We start from the raw sequence: 13,896 nt of genomic DNA on the forward strand, positions 1-13,896 counted from the left end.
GGAGAGATGTGAAACAGGCTGGTCCCTAACCTCCGTGAGAATAAGGAGGGAGATTTCAACCATGGAGGTTCCCCCTGAAGGAGCAAGGGACCCCAGCTCCACACTGGTCTCCCCAACCCAGAGTACTGATGCTGGGAAGAGGAGCACCCACAACATCTGGCTGTGAAAAACAGTAGATTCCAACCATCCAGATGGGACAGAAGGGTGCAGGAAACCCACATGTCTTCTTAAAGGGCCAGCACACGGATTCACTCACAGGCACTCACTCTGGGCTCTGGTGGAGGGACGGTGACTTGAGGGAATTGCAGGCATACAGGGGGCAGACTAAGGTGTGTGGCCTCAGGGCAAGGGCTGGAGGACAGTCACCATTTTCCCTCTGTGGGGTCGGTCATTCTCCCATGTAGCCAGCAGGCAAGTGCCATATTTCCTGTGTTGAGCCCTCTCCCACAGGACAATTGGCCTGGTGAGCTCAACTGGTCCACCCTGCTGACTCCAAGACAGTGCCCCACCCAACTTGCCCAACATCAGAGGCACTTTCTCTGAGAACAGCCAGCCCCACCCACACTGCACTCTTTCTTGGAAAACTATTGGACTCTGCATGCCCCAGGTAGGTGTGGCCTCGGTGTGCTCTGAGACTCACTGAGTAGTTTCAGGCTCAGCACTGGCACCAAACCAGAATATATCCTTAACCTGGTGAACACAACTCTTCCCACCCTAGTGACTCCCTGAGACCCTGCCTAACCCAACTTGTGTATGGCACAAGGCTTTATCAAGTGGCTGAATCTTAAAGGAGCCAGCAGGTGGCAGCAGTCCTCGGGGTGTCCTAGCTTTTTATGGAGCTACCCCAGGCCCAGTACAGGTGGTAGCCATTCTCAGTTTACAGCGTGCCCTATCGTACATACCTCTAGGTCCAGCAAAAGCAGCAAACAGCCATGGATCATTTTGTAGCTCCTACCAGATAGTCCTTGGCTGGTCACAAACAGTGGGTGACCTTGGTCTGCACCAGATCTCCTTCCAAGAAGCCCCAGAACCAACATACTTGGAGGTTGACTTCAGACCACAACAGAGCACTGCCCAATTAGCCCCACAAATGGAACACACAAAGGGCAGTACCAGAGTCATCTGGGGTGAATCCAGCTCCATGTGGTAAGCTCCCTGCACAGTTGTCTGTAAGCTGTGGATGTGGCCAAACTGCACAGCCAATCAGCCTGACGGTCAGTCCCACCCACTGACATGCCAAAAACAATCAAGGATCAACTATAACAGGAGGGCACTCACAACCCACACAAGAGACACTCTTGGAGCACCCGGAGCAGGTGACCAGGGAGACTCTGCCAGGGCCCTACAGGGCACCTACTACATAAGGCCACCTGGCCAAGACTGGGAAATGTATCAGATCTACCTGATACATAGAAACAAACACAGAGAGGCAGCCAAAACAGGAAACAAAGAAATACATCCCAAGTAAAAGAATAGGAGAAAACTCCAGAAAAAGAACTAAATGAAGTAGAGGCAAGCAACCTACCAGATACAAAGTTCAAAACAATGGTTATAAGGAAACTCAAGGTACTTAGTGAGAACGTCAACAAAGAGATAGCAAGCATGAAAAAGGACATAGAAACCATAAAAAAGAACCAGTCAGAAATGAAGAATACAATAATTGAAATGAAGAACATACTAGAAGGAATCACCAGCAGACTAAATGAAGCAGCGGATTGAATCAGCGATTTGGAAGACAAGGTAACAGAAAACACCCAATCGGAACAACAAAAAGAAAAAAGAATTTTAAAAAATGAGGCTAGTTTAAGTGATCTCTGGGACAACATCAAGCGTAACAACATTCACATCATAGGTGAACCAGAAGGAGAAGAGAGAAAGCCAGGGATTGAGAACCTATTTGAAGAACTAATGGCTGAAAACTTCCCTAAGCTAAAGAAGGAAATAGACATACAAACCCAGGAAGTGCAGTGAGGCCCAAACAAGATGAACCCTACACAAAGACACATTATAATTAAAATGGCAAGGGTTAAAGACAAAGAGAGAATCCTAAAAGCAGCAAAAGAAAGGCAACTAGTAACTTATAAGGAAGCTCCCATAAGATATTCACATGATTTTGCAACAGAATCTCTGCAGGCCAGAAGGGATTAGCACAAAATATTCAAAGTGATGAAAAGCAAGGACCTACAACCAAGGGTACTCTACCCAGAAAGGCTATCATTTAAAATCGAAAGAGATAAAGAGCTTACCAGACAATAAAAAGCTAAAGGAATTCATCACCACCAAACCAGTATTGCACAGAATGTTAGAGGGACTTTTTTAAGATGGAAAAAAAAAATTATCAAAGTTATGAATAATAAAATGGCAATAGCTACATATGTATCAACAATTACTTTCAATATAAATAGATTAAATGCTCCAATCAAGGAGGGTTGAATGGATAAGAAAGCAAAATCCTTATACATGCTCTCTACAAGAGACTCACTTCAGATTGAAAGCCATACACAGAACAGAAAGTAAAGGATGGGAAAAAAAGATATTTCATGAAAATGGAAAGAAAAAAAAACAAAAACAAAAAAAGCTTGAGTAACAATACTTATACCAGACAAAATAGACTTTAAAACAAAGGCTATAACAAAAGACAAAGAAGGACTCAGTAATCCCACTTCTGGGTATTTATCCAAAGAAACCCAAAACGCTACTTTAAGGGGACTTATGCATCCATATGTTCACTGCAGCATTGTTTACAATGGCCAAGATGTGGAGGCAGCCTGGGTGTCCATCTATGAATGAGTGGATAAAGGGGAGGTGGTACATATATACAATGGACTATTGCTTGGCCATAGAAGGGAATGGGATCTTGCCATCTGAGGCAGCATGATGGACCTGGAGGGTACTGTGCTGAGTGGAATGTAAGACAGACAAAGACAGATACAAGGTGATTTCACTTATATTTGGAATCTAAGGAACAAAATAAACAAACAAAACAGAAACAAACTCATAGATACAGAGAACATTTTGGTGGTTGGCAGACGGGAGGGGTGTTGGGGGTATGGGTGAAAAAAGGGAAGTGATTAAGAAATACAAATTGGTTGTTAGAAAGTAGTTGTGGGGATACAGGGTATAGCATAAGAAATATAATCAATAATATTGTAATAACTGTGTAATGTCAGGTAGGTACTAGATTTGTTGGGATGATAAATGGAAGGGTGTTGAGGGGCAGTGTGAAAAAGCTGACGGGATTAAGAAGTACAAATTTTTAGTTACAAAATAATTATGAGGATGTAAAGTAAAGCACAGGGAATATAGTCAATAATATGGTAATAACTATGTATAGTGCCAGTGGGTACTAGACTTGCCAGAGAGCTCACTTCTTAAATTATATAAATGTCTAACCACTATGCTATACACCTGAAATTAATATAAAATAGTATGGAATGTCAACTGTAAAATGGAAAAATTTTTAAAGGGGGGAAAGGACAAAGGGACTGAGAGGTTCAAATTTCCAGTACAAATAAGTTATGGAGATGTAATGTACAGCATGGGGAATATAGTCAATAATATTGTGGTAGCATGGTACAGTGTCAGATGGGTGCTAGACTTATCGTGGCGATCACTTCTTTGGGTATGTAATGTTAAATAACTATGGTGTATACCTGAAACTGATATAATATTGTACGTTAGCTATATTTTTAATAAAATCTTAAATTAATTAATTTTAAAAATACTACTTAGTGTAAAATAAAACAACAACAAAAAAGAAAGAAAACATCTTGCTAGGTGAACAAAGCCTGATACTACAGGTCAGATATTGTATGAGATATATGAATTATCCAAAACAGGTAAATCCATAGAGACAGAAAGCAGATTAGTGGTTGCCGGGGGCTGGGGATAGGGAAACTGCTTAATGGGCACCGAGTTTCCTTTTGCGGTCATAAAAATATCTTGGAACTCGATAGAGGTGATGGTTGGCTAACACTGTGAATGTGCTGATAAATGCCTCCTAACTGTATACTTTAAAGGTTAATGGTTACTTTTGTGTTATGTGAATTTTACCTCAATTCTTAAAAACAAAGAAAGATTAGTTATGTGAAATGTAGATAGTAGGGATGGAGAAATATCATCAAGAAAGTCAATATCGAAAAATCACTAATCTGCATTCCCACCAACAAGTATGTGTATATAAAACTGAAAACAAAAGAACAAGTCAAACAAATGAAGAAACAAAAACTGATACATACAGACAATAGTTTAGTGGTTACCAGAGGGTAAGGGGGGAAGAGGGGTGGTAGATGAGAGTAAAGGGGATCCAATATATGGTGATAGAAAGAAAACTGACCCTGGGTGGTGAACACACAATGCGTTGTACAGATGATGTATTACAGAATTGTACACCTGAAATCTATGTAACTTTACTAACAACTGTCACCCCAGTAAACTTGAATTAAAAAAGAAAAAGATGGGCGCTCAGATGGAATTTTGACATAGTGATAGAATTGGGGAAGGCTTACAGGAAGCAAGAGCCTTATTGGCAAAATCCTGTAGATTGAGAAATGGAGTTTGTGTTCCTGACATGCTGAATCATGTTTTCTATTTCTTGAGTGTGGTACAGTGGTGGTAACTGCCCACTGTTCATAGATCAGATGTGCTTACTTTGAAGTTATATTGTTCTGTTTATTAGATTTTGAAAGACTTGTACCTCTTTTCCAGATCTGTGCGTTTCAGATGGTACCAAGGATTTTACCCTGCTGGCTCTCAGCCAGTGACATGGGCCATTGATAATGTCTATATTGGTCTCCAATGTGAAGAGATGTGTAACGGACATGGGAGTTGTATCAATGGAACTAAGTGTATATGTGATCCCGGCTATTCAGGTCCAACCTGTAAAATAAGCACCAAAAATCCTGATTTTCTCAAGGATGATTTTGAAGGTAATCTTTTCTTATAAATTCTGTGTAGCTTTGTGGAAGAACTTACATATTAAACACAATTTGTAATATAGAAGTAATCATTAAGTTCCGCTCTAATGTTTCATTACTTATCATTACAAGTGAAACCACTCAAGCCTTAATTTAGTTCTGAATTTTATAGGGTTCCATTTTGAAACAATGGTAAGTAGAATGAGCAAGACCATAACTAAGAAAAACTAAGGCTATTTTCACCACTTTTTCTATCACATATAATTTGTCATTAATGATAATTTTGGAAAATGTCTATAGAAGGTTAATATTCTTGGGTGGAGAGAACAAGTTTCCAGAGAAATAAATTCCTTCGTTGGCTTTATCACCAACTCATTAAGCAACCTTTCATCACTTTCTGTGCCTCAGTTAAACCTAGAATTTAACATCGTTAATCTTTGAAGATAATGTTACAACATAGAAAAATGTATGTGATGTGATAATTGCAATTATTCACAATTAGTTATATATCTTTTGATATGTACTCGGATAAAACTATATAAAAACATTCTCATAAGAGAAAGTCTTAAACAAATGTAATAGCTATCTATGTTAGGATACTAGGATTAAAGATTTTTTTCTTTTTCCCTAAATTAAAATATTTTTCTTTTTCCTAAGTTGTCTATAAAGTTGTTACTTATAGGTATATCAATACAAGGAAATATTGTTTAGCTATAGAAAGGAATGAAATACTGACACCTGCTACAACATGGATGAACCTTGAAAACATTATGCAAATGAAAGAAGTCAAATACAAAAGGCCACATATCATATAATTACATTTTTGTGAAACATCAAAAATAGGCAAATCCATAGAGTTAGAAAGCAGATTAGTTGGTAGGGAGTGAAGTGAGTCAGAGGGAAATGGAGAGTGACCACTTACAAGGTTTACTTCCTGGTCATGATAAAGTTCTGGAACCAGGTAGTAATGATGGTTGCACAACAATGTGAATGTGCTAAATGCCACTGAGTTGTTCATTTTAAAATGATGAAATTTTATGTGTGTTTTACTACAATCAAAAAAATAAACTATATCTAAGATGAGTATCTGAGGAGATGTGCAAGCTGGTTTTGAAAGATATAATTTAACAGGAAATACTAAAGTACACTGAAATTTCTCCTATTAAAACTGTTTTGAAAAATAATATGTAATACTTGCCTGATCCTGGCCTCGCAGTAGCAAGGACACGGTGAGGAGGCCCGTAGAAAGGCCAGTACCCTCCCATGCTTGTGCCCCGAGTCTCTCTCTCTATTAGCCAGTGTCTTTTTTTTTTTCTGCAGTATAGAGAAGCAGAGAGGAGAGACCTATCTGGCTGGATCACCATACTCTTTCTGTCATGTGGACCCTTAAATTATACAGCCAAGGTTAAATAATTCAAACAAGCTAAAATGTTGAGAAACCTCTTATCCCAAAATCTATGACTTCAATATTTCTGACTTCATATTTTAAAACTTCACAAAGCACTTACTATATTCCTTCAAAAAATAATATGACTATAATTGGGGTCACAGATAAACCACATTTTTCACTTTCTTCAGGTCAGCTGGAATCTGATAGATTCTTATTAATGAGTGGTGGAAAGCCATCTCGGAAGTGTGGGATCCTTTCCAGTGGAAACAACCTCTTTTTCAATGAAGATGGCTTGCGCATGTTGATGACACGAGATCTGGATTTATCACACGCTAGGTAATCATTTTCAAATGCTGTTGGAAAACCACATTGTAATGTACAGTAGCAGGACATTACTAAATCAGAAAGAAGTAGAGATCTCAAAGACAAGACTTTCCATTGGAAATGCTGAGTTTCTCTCACCAAAGACTCCATCCATTAAGACCCAATTTATATAATTTTCATTCTCAAACTGAGAGAGATTTGTTCAATAACTAGATCAGAAATGAAACATAGCTAAACAGACAAAAGTTATTATCTGGTATTTTACATGATGGTGACTGGGAAATGGCAATGTTTAACTTACTTTAACTTCAAGACAATAATGTCGCATCTTCTTTAACCATTTTCTACAGAATTCTTTTCATTAACACTTGGACTATGTAGAAATTATCTACACCATGCTTAGTAGAAAGCATAATTGAAATACAATACACCCTCAAATTATTCACAACTAATTTCATATCCATTAGCAGTTTAAGAACATTTGAAATGCAGCTTTATTCTTTATAGGCATTTTTTTCCAATGATTCGCTCACTCATTCTAAGCACTCATTTTCTAAACTGAGCAGAGTCACTCAGAAACAAACACTTTAAACTGGCTCAGAGGATTATGTCCTGTCAAGATGTGTATTCTTTGATCATTTGATATGCCAGACACTTAGCCAGGAAAGTAAAACAGACAATTTAACATGCGTAAAATGGAACTCTGACCTATTTTTGCAAGTGAACAAAAAAAATGATGTTTTTGTTTTTGAAACATTTCAGAGTAAATGAAAATACAGCTTAACATATTTATCCATCTCTTCCTCCTAAATATTTCATCTATTGGATTATAAATTTGATCATGCTTTATAAAAAAAATACAGTTCTGTGAAATAATTGTACAGTTAGAGAAAGCAAGATTTATTTATCACTATCCTGTTTTAATGCATACGGTTTAATTTGATGCTATTTATTTCAAGTTTATCATTGGCAGCTGAGTTACCTAATTTAGAAATTATTTGGTTTTTCTAAATAATTCTGACATGATTTATCTATAACTCAATTAATATAAATATTTTCCCAGTACAAGTAGACAACATGGTAAAAGTTTTTCTCTGTAAATAATTATTGTTCTTATAGATATAAATGTCACTAGGCACTAACTATGTATTTTTTTTCATTAATCCAATCTTAAAAGCTCCATTATTTATCTCATCTTGGTAGCATGCTGTGTAGGATTTGCATATATTGACCTCAAAATGCTCCATGTAAAAATCCTAATTTTCTCAGGTTATAAGTGATTACCCAGTTAATGGAGATGAGGAGAGGAGGAACCCATGAAGAATGTGTGGTTTTGTATATGGAACTGATCACTTTGATTATAAGCCCCAATATATTTCATCTGTGTGATGCATATGTAATTGGGTATGTGTGTTACACACGAAATTTGTTCTGCATTACCAGCCAGCACAGCAGCCAGACCAGGCACCGGCAGCTTGCCTGCCAAAGATAACATGTGAGCTGGTTTTCCTTGGCACCCCTGCTGCTTGCTGCCACTCTGTCCACCTCCCTGCCAGCTGGAAAGGCTGCCACTGGCTGGCTGCCACACTTCTCGATGGCTGGTATCATCCAGACCCAGCAATAGTCAGAGGCTGGCACAGCCTACCATCACCACCGCCCCACACTCATCCTCCCCTGTCCCCACCACCGAAGACAGAAAAGAGGCCCAGGCTTGACACACCTCTTCCAAAAGATGCCTGGCCTTTCACAAAGTGTTACAACTGTCTCCCAAACCCAATAGTATGCAATCTGAAAAACTACTGGTAAAACCTGAGAATGGTTGACTTTACGTTAATTATATTCTTCCAGTTTCAGATACTAAGGACAAGAATCCAAATTTATCTTAAATTGGTAACAGTATGTACTCCTAAACTTGGACACCCACCCATCTTCTTGTAGAACAGTCAAAGGGTGCCGTGGGTGCTCACATCCCTCAGACCCGACTCTGAGAAGGGGCACGAAATCCAAACGGTGGAGAATGGCTTTTTGCAGATTTCACATTTTATTAACTCCCTTTCACATTAAAAAGGAAAATCAAGCTTTGACATTATTTCTTTGGACATTCCTTAAAGCCTTATATTCATTAAAGCCATGCATTACCCCGTGGCACCTTGCATACGTGTCTTTCGTTAATGGTGTGACTTTCTCACTGAAGTAAAAGTCTACAGTAAATTTTACTCCTCTCAGGTTTGTGCAGTTCTTCATGAGACTGGGATGTGGTAAAGGTGTTCCAGACCCCAGGAGCCAACCTGTGCTTCTGCAGTATTCCCTCAATGGCGGCCTCTCGTGGAGTCTCCTTCAAGAGTTCCTTTTCAGCAACTCCAGCAATGTGGGCAGGTACATTGCCCTGGAGATACCCTTGAAAGCCCGTTCTGCTTCTACTCGCCTCCGCTGGTGGCAACCGTCTGAAAATGGGCACTTCTACAGCCCCTGGGTTATTGACCAGGTTAGTCCCTTCAGGAGTAACTATTACAATTTTGTCACTTGAGCTGAATGTGGCCTTCCATAACATTTAGTCCAACCCCCCAGCTCAGCTGAGGAAGCCCAGGACAGTTGAGTCACTTGCCCAGGGGCACACAGCTAAATTAGATACATGGCATTTAGCTTCCTTTCATTCTCTTTTCCTTCAATCGCCTGAGCTGATAAAAATAGAAGACACGACAGAAGGCTTAGTTCCTGCTCAGAGAGGATTCTGCCATATGGATAGAGGCACTTTATCAAGCGAGGTTATAATTCTCTGAAAAGGAAAATGTGCAAATTAGCATTGGTGCCACACGCAGTAGCTCCCAACTCCTCTTTCCTAGCCTTTGAAGAAAAAATACGTAAATCTCCCTAACATCCTATCGACAGCTCTAATGGATCTTCATACATAATAAAGCGTGTGTCAAATGGAACTCAAAGAACCTGTTAGCAAATGGTAGAATCCATGCAAAGAATTGAAACTGGAATGCCTTAGGATACAACTGTCCTTAAATAGAAATTTTAAATAGAAAATAGTCACATGTGAGCCAAATTTTGCTTTCCCAGCTTGAGTACATGAAGCTTCCAAAGGCACAATTTGGCCCAGCAAGGCTTTTGTCAGTCCTTCGATTTGTTTTCTGTAGCTTCTTGCCAGATGGGCAAGCCGACCACAAAAACAAGAGCATCCTGAAAGCGCCGTAACACTGTGTTTGCTGTACAATGCCAGTTCTGAGTCGTCAGTCAGATAAAAACAAACAAAAACGACTGAACTTTCTCATCTCTGGACGAGAAAGTTTGAAAATTTGTGGGTCTTTTTTTTTTTTTTGTAATATATTTCAGATTCTTATTGGAGGAAATATTTCTGGTAATACAGTTTTGGAGGATGACTTCACAACTCTGGATAGTAGGAAATGGCTGCTTCACCCCGGAGGCACCAAGATGCCTGTGTGTGGCTCCACTGGTGATGCCCTGGTCTTCATCGAAAAGGCCAGCACCCGTTATGTAGTCACCACAGACATTGCTGTGAATGAGGACTCATTCCTACAGATAGATTTTGCTGCCTCCTGCTCAGTCACAGACTCTTGTTATGGTAAGTATTCCATCTCCAGGTAAAGGGACAGATGCGTGTAAATAGGCACCTGTGGCTGCCTCTGTCAAATGACTACACTACCCCTCTGATAAGTCTGTAAGTAAAACACAAGTGCACTTTGAGTCAAACCACAATTGCATTTTTGAAAATGTATGTAAATCGAGTTTTTTTCATTAGTTTCAGGTGTATAAAATAATACAGTGATTAGACAATGACACACCTCACAAAGAGATAACCCCAACAAGAGTACTACCTCTCTGACATTATATATAGCTATTATAATACCACTGACTATATTCTCTATGCTGTACTTTATATTCCATGATCATATAGTATATATTTTAATTATAGTTGACATTCAATATTATTCTATATTAGTTTCAGGTGTATAGCCCAATGGTTAGGCATTTATATAATTTATGAAGTGATCCCCCATAAGTCTAGTACCTATCTGACACTAAACATAGTTTTTACATTATTGACTATATTTCCCATATTGTATTTCACATCCCTGTGACTATTTTGTGAGTACCAATTTGTACTTCCTAATCCCTCCACATTTCTCACCCATCCCCCTAATCCACCTCCCTTCTAGCAGCCATCACTTTGTTCTCTGTATCCATGAGTCTATTTCTGTTTTGTTTGTTCGTTTATTCTGTTCCTTAGATTCCACATGTAAGTGAGATCATATGGTATTTGTCTTTCTCAGTCTGACTTATTTCACTTAGCATAATACCCTGTAGGTCTATCCATATTGTTGCATATGGTAAGATTTCATTCTTTTTTATGGCAGAGTAACACTCCATTGTATAAATGTACCACAATTTCTTTATCCAATCATCTACTGATGGTCATTGGCTGTTGTGAATAGCGCTGCAGTAAATACAGGGTTGCCTATATTTTTTCAGATTAGTATTTTGGATTTCTTTGGATAAATACCCAGGAGTGGAGTTGCTGGGTCATAATGTAGTTCTATTTTTAATTTTTGAAGAACCTCCATACTGTTTTCCGTAGTGACTACACCAATTTGCAATTCCACCAACAGTGCACAAGGGTTCCCTTTTCTCCACATCATCACCAAACCTTGTTGTTTGTTATTTATTGATGATAGCTATTCTGACAGTTGTGAGGTAATATCACATTGTCCTTTTTATTTGCATTTCTCTAATGATTAGTGACATTGAGCATCTTTTCATATGTCTGTTGGCCATCTGTATGTCCTCTTTAGAGAAATGTCTATTGACGTCATCTGCCCGTTTTTTTTAATTGGATTGTTTGTCTCTTTGTGGTTGAGTTCTATGAACTTTTTATAAAATTTTGGATATCAACTCCTTATCAAATGTATCATTTCCCATTCAGTAGGATGTCTTTTTGTTTTGTTGATGGTTTCCTTTGCTGTGCAAAAACGTTTTATTTTTAATATAGTCACATTTGTTTATTTTTTTTTCTTTTGTTTCCCTCGCCCAAGAAGATATATCAGTGAAAATATTGCTAAGGGTAATATCTGAGAGTTTACTGCCTGTATTTTCTTCTAGGAGTTTTATGGTTTCAGATCTTACATTTAAGTCTTTAATCCATTTTGAGTTTATTCTTATGTATGGCATAAGAAGGTGGTCCAGTTTCATTTTTTTCATGTATTCATCCAGTTTTTCCAGTATCGTTTATTGAAGAGACTGCCTTTATCCCAGTGTATATTATTGCTTCATTTTTCATAGACTAAATGAATATATAGGTATAGATTTATTTCTGGGCTCTCTATTCTGTTCATTGATCTTTGTGTCTATTTTTTATGCCAATACCCTGCTGTTTTGATTACTATGGCTTTGTAGTATAATTTGATACCTGGTAGCCTGATACCTGCAGCTTTGTTCTTCTTTCTCAGGATTGTCGTGGCTATTCAGGGTATGTTGTGGTTCCATATAAATTTTAGGATTATTTGTCAGTTCTGTGAAAAATGCCACTGTTATATTGATAGAGATTACAATGAATCTATAGATTGCTTTGGGTAGTATGGAAATTTTAATTATATTAATTCTTCCTATCCATGAGCATGGTATATGCTTCCCTTTATTTGTATCTTCTTTCCTTTCTCTCTTCAGCGTCTTATAATTTTGAGTACAGGTCTTTCATTTCCTTGGTTAAATTTATTCCTAGGTATTTTATTTTTGATGCAATTGTAAATGAAATTGTTTTTATTTCTCTTTCTGATAGTTCATTGTAGTGTATAAAAATGCAAGCTGATTTATGAATATTAATTTTATGTCCTGCTACTTTACTAAATTTATCAGTTCTAATATTGCCTATATTTCCCATATAGTTTTTTTGGTGGAATCTTTGGTGTTCTCCATATAGTAATATGTCATGTGCAAATAATGATAATTTTACTTCCTCCTTTCCAATTTGGATGCCGTTTTTTTTCTTGTCTGATAGTTGTGGCTAGGCCTTTCAGTACTATGTTGAACAAAAGTGGCGATAGTAGACATCCTTGTCTTGTTCCTGATCTTAAGGAAAATACTTTTAGCTCTTCCCTATCGAATATGTGGGTTCATCATATGGCCTTTCTCATGTTGCGATATGGTCACTCTATTTCCACTTTGCTGAGAGTTTTTATCATAAATGGATACTGGATATTGTCAAACACTTTTTCCACATCTATTGATATGATCAATGATTTTTATTTTTTTATTTTGTTTAAGTGGTGTATCACAATTAATTGATTCACAAATATTGAACTAAACTTGCATAGCAAGAATGAATCCCGCTTGAACTTGATGTATGATCTTTTTAATGTATTGCTGAATTTGGTTTGCTAATATTTTGTTGAGGCTTTCTGTATTTATGTTCATTAGGGACATCAGCCTAGTTTTCTTTTTTGGTAATGTCTTTGTCAGGTTTTGGGATTAGGGTGGCCTCAGAAAATGAGTTTGAGAGGCTTCGCTCCTCTTGAATTTTCTGGAATAGTTTGAGAAGAATACGTATTAGTGGTAATTGGTTAGTTCAGATTTTCTGTTTCTTCTTGATTCAGCCTTGGAAGATTGTGCGTTTCTAGAAATTTATCCATTTCTTCCAGATTGTCCAATTTGTTGGCGTATAGTTGCTCATAGCATTTTCTTAAAATTTTTGTATTTCTGGGGTGTCTGTTTTCACTTCTCCTCTTTCATTTTCATTTTATTCATATGGTTCCTCTCTCTTTTTCCTTAATGAGTCTAGTTAAAGGTTTGTCCATTTTGTTTACCTTTTCAAAGAACCAGGTCTTGATTTCATTGATCTTTTGTACTGTGTTTTTAGCCTCTATTTTGTTTATTTCTGCTCTGATCTTAATTACTACCTTCCTTGTACTCACTTTGGGCTTTGTTTGCTGTTCTTTTTCCAGTTTCCTTAGGTGTGACGTTAGACTGTGCATTTGAGATTTTTCTTGTTTCCTGAGATAGGCTTGCATTGATATGAATTTCCCTCTTAGGACTGCTTTTGCTGTATCCCATAGATTTTACATCATTGTCTTTTCATTTTTGATTGTCTCAAGGTATCTTTTGATTTCTTCCTTGATCTCATTGTTGACCCATTCATTAGTTAGTAGCATGTTATTTAGCCTCCATGCATTATGTGTGTTTTTCAGTGTTTTTCTCATAATTGCTTTCTAGTTTCATAGTATTGTGGTCAGAGAAGACACTTGATAT

General features: G+C 37.8%; 1 protein-coding gene across 4 annotated transcripts in view; it reads left to right on the forward strand.

Moving 5' to 3' along the window:
- Positions 1-13,896, forward strand: part of RELN (reelin) — a 502,053-nt gene that overhangs the window by 428,050 nt on the left and 60,107 nt on the right. For all 4 annotated transcript variants that reach the window (XM_074340625.1, XM_074340624.1, XM_074340623.1 and 1 more), the window contains exons 42-45: positions 4,708-4,928; positions 6,495-6,642; positions 8,857-9,115; positions 9,970-10,219. In XM_074340625.1, coding sequence (XP_074196726.1) covers positions 4,708-4,928; positions 6,495-6,642; positions 8,857-9,115; positions 9,970-10,219 — 878 coding nt within the window. The remainder of the gene's footprint in view (positions 1-4,707; positions 4,929-6,494; positions 6,643-8,856; positions 9,116-9,969; positions 10,220-13,896) is intronic.

This window comes from Rhinolophus sinicus, linkage group LG09 (genome assembly GCF_036562045.2).
Source record: "Rhinolophus sinicus isolate RSC01 linkage group LG09, ASM3656204v1, whole genome shotgun sequence".
NCBI lineage: Eukaryota > Metazoa > Chordata > Mammalia > Chiroptera > Rhinolophidae > Rhinolophus > Rhinolophus sinicus.